Source organism: Schistocerca cancellata, chromosome 7, assembly GCF_023864275.1.
Source record: "Schistocerca cancellata isolate TAMUIC-IGC-003103 chromosome 7, iqSchCanc2.1, whole genome shotgun sequence".
In the NCBI taxonomy this organism is placed as follows: domain Eukaryota; kingdom Metazoa; phylum Arthropoda; class Insecta; order Orthoptera; family Acrididae; genus Schistocerca; species Schistocerca cancellata.
Window position 1 is genome coordinate 466,983,506 of NC_064632.1, and position 6,000 is coordinate 466,989,505.

Below are 6,000 nucleotides of genomic sequence, written 5' to 3' on the forward strand. Positions count from 1 at the left end.
TGAAATTGAAAATATTTGAAAGGTAAATTGTGAGAATGATTTTTGGAAGAATATTAGATGAACTAATAAATACAAAAGTACATGATTCACATGGAGATTGAGACATTGTGTACAGAGAACCTTCAAGGTTGAAGACCTCTTGGGAGAGCTAGATTATGTTTCTGTGACATCAGAGAAAAAAATGAAAATCCTTCATATGAGAAACTGGCAAAGTAATGTGATAACAAAGCGTGTGAAATCACCAATGAAGATCTTTCATATTCCAGAAACAAAACAATCTTCCTCAGTATATGTTGTTAGGAGTTATAGAAATTATCAGAAGTCACCAGCAAATTTTGCTTGCAAGTAACTCACACATCTCAGGGCCCCCTAAGTGCAGCAACACATAACTTATTGCACCGTAAAAGCAATATTTTGAAGGTGTTTCAGAATTCTCTACTTATTAATCCTATAATTTTGTGAAATGCAGTTGTACTGCTACCTGTAATGTGAGAAATGTTGATTTTTTTGTCGTACAGTGAGTTCAGTCAAATGCATTCTTCAATTTAAGATTGTGTGCACCTGCCTAGCTTGAAATGGCATTTATCTAAGAATAAAAAAACAAAACTGTAAATTATTTATTGCTTTTTAGATGTATGAAAACAGCAGTGTGGAGTAATGCCATCCCAATAGCAGTAGTTTGATTTAAAAGCCAAAAGTAAATCATAAAATGAATAAATGTTGGTAGAAATTTCATTTTAAATTTAACTTGTATGTTTTCCCTTTAAGTATGTATGTAAGTAGTAAATGGGAATTGCACTATTGTCATTTTATCTGTAAACTAAGTAGATTATACTAATAATTATAAGACATTACTACTGATATACTTAACTACTAGCAAATACTTCACTTATTGACACAGATGTGTTAAAAAATATGATAAAAGATTACTTATGAATGATGCAACTATTAATTCTCATGTAGTGAATCTTTATCACAGATAAACTATAATTCCTTAAAATTTTACTTATTTAACTATATGTTTTATTGTGTTTTACAGATTATGTGCACATTTGCATATGTCGTAGTGGCCTACTTCATGACTTCACAGCCCTATGAGTTTCACAGATTCATTTTATTCCTCATAATGTGCATTCTTGTTGGTCTAGTATCCCAAAGTATTGGCCTCATATTTGGAATTTCTATGACAGTTCAGGTAAGAGTTAAAGTAAATGAAGAAATATGTTAGAAAAATATTCATTAAAATATGATGATGATTTATTGAAACAGTGTTATAATAATTATTAAAGTTTAATTTATCTCAGTGTAATCTGAGAATTATATATGCAGGGGCACTACTTTAGTGATATTTTACCTTTCTTACAGTGGAAATTCACTTCACTTCAATCATTTAATTATTTCCCGTTTTGATACACACCAGCTTTTAAAAAGAAATTACAAGAATCTCAAATAAAGTGTTTCCTTAGAAGAAACCTTTAGATTATTTGCTAGTTCAATGAGAATATAAATTTGAATGTAAGATATCTGTCGCAAAGTAAGCTAAGATAGTGATGAGCTTCTTCTTGTTTCTTTGCAGAATAGCATGGTATTTGGCCCTCTTGCAATCTGCCCATCTCTCATTTTCTCCGGATTTTTTGTGTACATGAAGGATGCCCCATCATATTTTGATTGGCTCTTCCATATGAGTTACATGAAGTACAGTCTAGAGGGACTTATGCTTGCTATGTACGGCTATGATCGTCCTCGTCTGAAGTGCTACAGTGACTATTGTCATTATTCACAACCAAAGAGATTCCTCCAAGAAGTGGACATGGATGGTGGGAGCTACTGGGTGGATGCAGTATTCCTCATATCGCTATTCTTCTTTCTCCGACTGATTGGATATTGTGCATTGTTGCTTGAAGTTTACTGCCGTAGGACGTTTTCCAGGTAGCACTTGCAGTGCCTCTGAATGGCAGAGGAATGTCTAAAATGAAGTTATATATACAACTGAAAATCGAAGAGCTCACTGTGAATGTTTCAGACATAAAGTGAAAACTCTTTACAAAATGTGTGACAGTGTTTACAGTGTCATTTATTTAAATATTCTGTGATGTTCAATGTGTCTTAAATGTATATACATGTATTTTTATGCTGATTTTGTCACAATACTGCAGAAGCCACAGACACTTTTGGAACTGTGCAACTATGGCTTCTGTTGTGCCATATTATTTAATAGATGACCTTGTACAATCCAAAACTGAGAGCCATGCAGCGAACTTTTGCATATGGTTACAGATCAATACATTAGAAAACATCTAACAACTTGCCATACTGTCAACATAAATTACAGATTGTATTTGTCAGGTATGTGAATAACAAAGAAAAGGATGATAGTTGTGTTCAGATAATTTATTAATGTGTGAATGTAATGAACAGTATAAAATTTGATGCATGTGATTTCAACCTATTGTATCAGAAACAACTAATGAGAATTCATATTGCCAACATAGTACAAAGGACCAATTTTAAAGCATAAAACGTTTTTGTAATATAGATGATATTACTATGAATGATTGTTGCTGCTACAAGAGTAAATATCTGCCTAGAATCGTACTACATGGTTATTGACATATGCACTACAAAAAAAGAATGTATACTTTAAAATTATGGTAGATATGCTAATTGTACTGAACTACACATTCCTGTGCGCATAAATTTATTTGTTAGAATCAATTGGTGCCTTTGTTCATATCTGGAGGTGAATGAACAAATGCCACGTGACTAAGTATTGCTATTAGTACAACAATAGCTTTTGTATTTTTGTACACTGCTGCTTAACTGAAGATTGTTTCTTGAAGTGGGAAAATATCTATCTTAGCAAAATACCTGGTAACTGATTAGAATCTATTTTTAGATATTTCTGTTGTATTTGTTCTCAAAATTACAGTGTACTTTTGCCATGAAAACAGCAAAAATAATATTTGAACCAAAGAACTGTAGTTAATGGAATTACATAAGTATGAATTCTGTTGAAGACATTTGATATAACTGTTTGCATTGAAACTATCAATCAGGGAGATGCTGTCAGTGATACATCTAGCTGATGCTGTATTTTGTATCTTCATAAACAAAATTTCATTCACTGTTAGTTAAAGGGAAAGAGTAAATTAAAATAACATGAAGGAAAGAGAAATGTGATGGGGAAAATATACTTCATTCTGGCAGCAGCACAGGTATGCAATGAAACAGTATGCATGCTGCACTACTAAACATTTTTGCTCTTCCAACAGCCACTAAATTCCAAATGCAAAAGCTCAGTATCTTGTTACTTAATCATCAACTGAAAGTAGTGCTGTTAGAGAGGTTGAATATGTCAGATCTCCATGGCAGAAATCAGGAATAAAGAGAGTAAAACATAGATGTTCAAGATACAAAGATGTCTTATGACATATCATATACAACAATTTGAACTAAAAAGCAATTAACTTCTGCTTCACTCCATATTTTTCACAGTAAACCCTGAGTAATTTTCTCCTCTGTTTCTGAAAGACATTCTTGTATTTTTCACAGTAAACCCTGAGTAATTTTCTCCTCTGTTTCTGAAAGACATTCTTGTATTTCCTCTGAAACACTTTGTTATCTTTTCTGTACAACAGCTTAAATTTCATTTCATTTTTGCCTGTGGCTTCAAGATTTGTCATAATGACCTTACATAAAGGTACATTTACCTTTTACATACCGTACCTCTGTTTGACTGAAATTCATTTCTGACAGCTGTTTCCTGAATGGCAGTTATGGCATATGTTGCTAATTGATAAACATTTCAAGCATTTCTGTCTCTGACAAACTAGTACTACTAGTTTCAAATGTCATATTGCAGTGTAAACTTTTGCTTTGCATCTTAAATGTTTTCTTTTTTTGCACTCTCTCCTCTTTGCAGGTATTCTTCTCACTTCATTCCTTTCTTTTGGAATTGGAAAAATATTTGTTCTGAAGTTTCAAGATAGAGTGTAATATCGAACTGTGATTTTTTTCATTGTCGAGAGTGTCTGCTTTTGACCAACTTTATTTAGATCTTATAAATATGTAAATAAATATTTAATTCCACTGTAAAGCTTTAAATAAATAATTAATTTTCATTAAAATATTATATTGCTGAAACATGTTTTGATTCATTTACAGTAATTGTCTCTGATTACCATGACACCAGGTGAGTCAGATCTCCATGTTAATCCCCGCATTTCTGGAACCATTTCACGTATCATAATTCCAATTTTACCTAAATGAAGTGCAAGAAAGTTATCACTAAACACTGTATATGATAACTTGTTATAACTCTCTTAATTATTGTGATATTAGTGTCAACCTCAGTTCTAAAACGATACCCTTTATAAATTTCTGTTGCTAGTATTGTAGATCTCAAAAGGACAAATTAAACCATATTTCACTCTCTGAAATCAAGTTAATAGGTTTGAAGACATTACAATATTTGGAACTTAAGATTTATCTGCTTTTATCATTGATACAGTTGTTGTTTTATGCTATCTTATGTTATCATACGGAACTGTCACATATGGCTGGTAGGGCACTCCAGCTTGACTTGGCTAGGAAAGTCTAATTGGATAGATATTTGAGGAAAATTCAGTTCAAACTTGTACTAATCACACTTGGCTACCACAACACATAGAAGGCAAAGGACATGCTGTCTAAGAAAGATTCACCATTTGCCTCCAGTAGCACTTCCATTCTTGGCCAGAGCTTTGAAAGAAAGCAGAATTTCACAAATTAAATGGCTTTTTGAGACAGACCTGAGGCATGTAGACTGTTTAATAACATCTGACAACTGAAGTAAGATGGTATATATTAAATCATGTAACTAATATTTGGGAGGGCAGAACTTTTGTAGTACCCCATTTTGCCTCCAGGAGCCCATAAATCGAACATTCCAGAGTCAGCAAGTTGATTGCTGTCACTGAAGAAGGTCAGGATTAGTTTTGGCAGAGGTTATTGTGACAACTATTTTGTGTGGTTGTTTTTGCAATGGCTGATTTTCATGAACAGCAGTATGGCTATCAAGTTCTTGTTTTTTCTCAGAAAATGTAATACAAACTCATGAAATGTAAAAACAGTGTACAGAGATGATGCTATGGGGAAAATTCAAGTGTTTGTGCAGTTTTATTTTTTCAAAAATGGTAAAATGTCAATTGATCACAAATCTCATTCAGGTTACACTTCCATTGCCCAAACACATGAAAGTGTTGAAAACATTTCTGCAATCGTCGACAGACATTGGAGCAACTATGGAGCTGTCAGGAGTGACTTGGAGTTCCGAGAAGTGAATTGTGACAGCAGATTCGTGCCACAACTGCTGACTGCTGAACAAAAACAATTTCACTTGGAAACCTGGTGTGCTTTGAAAGAAGAGTCCTGATGTGATCCAAGATTTTTTTTCAGAAATCACCACAGAAGTCAAAACTTGGTGCTATGCTTACAATCGCAAATCAAAGTAGAAATTAAGCCAGTAGAAGACTTGAAGTTCATCTCACCTCAAGAAAGCTCATAGGTGAAATCAAACATTAAACATTACAGATATGTTTTTTTTAAATGGGAGGGAAATCGTCCATTCAGAGTTTGTCCTTCAGGGTCAGACAGTTAACTAGGCTTCCAATTTGGATGTTTTGATAAGATTGAACAGCAGTATGTGATAGCAGTGGCCTGATTTGTGGCAGTCAGGTGGCTGGTTTTTCTATCATGACAGTGCTCCTGCTCACATAGCCCTGTCTGTATGACAATTCATGACAAAAAAATTTATGATGACTGTTTCTCACGCCCCAAACTCACCTGACCTTGCTCTGTGTGACTTTTTTGTTTCTTAGAATGAAAACAGACACAAAAGAAAAGCATTCAAAAGATGAATTTAAAGAATGTTTTGAAAAGTGGAATAAAAGATTAGACAAGAGTATTAGTTCAAGTGGAGATTATTTTGAAGGGGATTGAAAGTTTGTACTTAAAATGTGC

At 33.4% G+C, this 6,000-nt stretch overlaps 1 protein-coding gene across 4 annotated transcripts in view; it reads left to right on the forward strand.

Annotated features, from left to right (window-relative positions):
• The window catches only part of LOC126092425 (ATP-binding cassette sub-family G member 1-like), a 325,835-nt gene extending 321,751 nt beyond the window's left edge, over nt 1-4,084 (forward strand). For all 4 annotated transcript variants that reach the window (XM_049908016.1, XM_049908018.1, XM_049908020.1 and 1 more), the window contains 2 exons: nt 1,040-1,195; nt 1,577-4,084. In XM_049908016.1, coding sequence (XP_049763973.1) covers nt 1,040-1,195; nt 1,577-1,933 — 513 coding nt within the window. In that variant the 3' untranslated portion in view covers nt 1,934-4,084. The remainder of the gene's footprint in view (nt 1-1,039; nt 1,196-1,576) is intronic.
• Nucleotides 4,085-6,000: the final 1,916 nt, after the last annotated feature.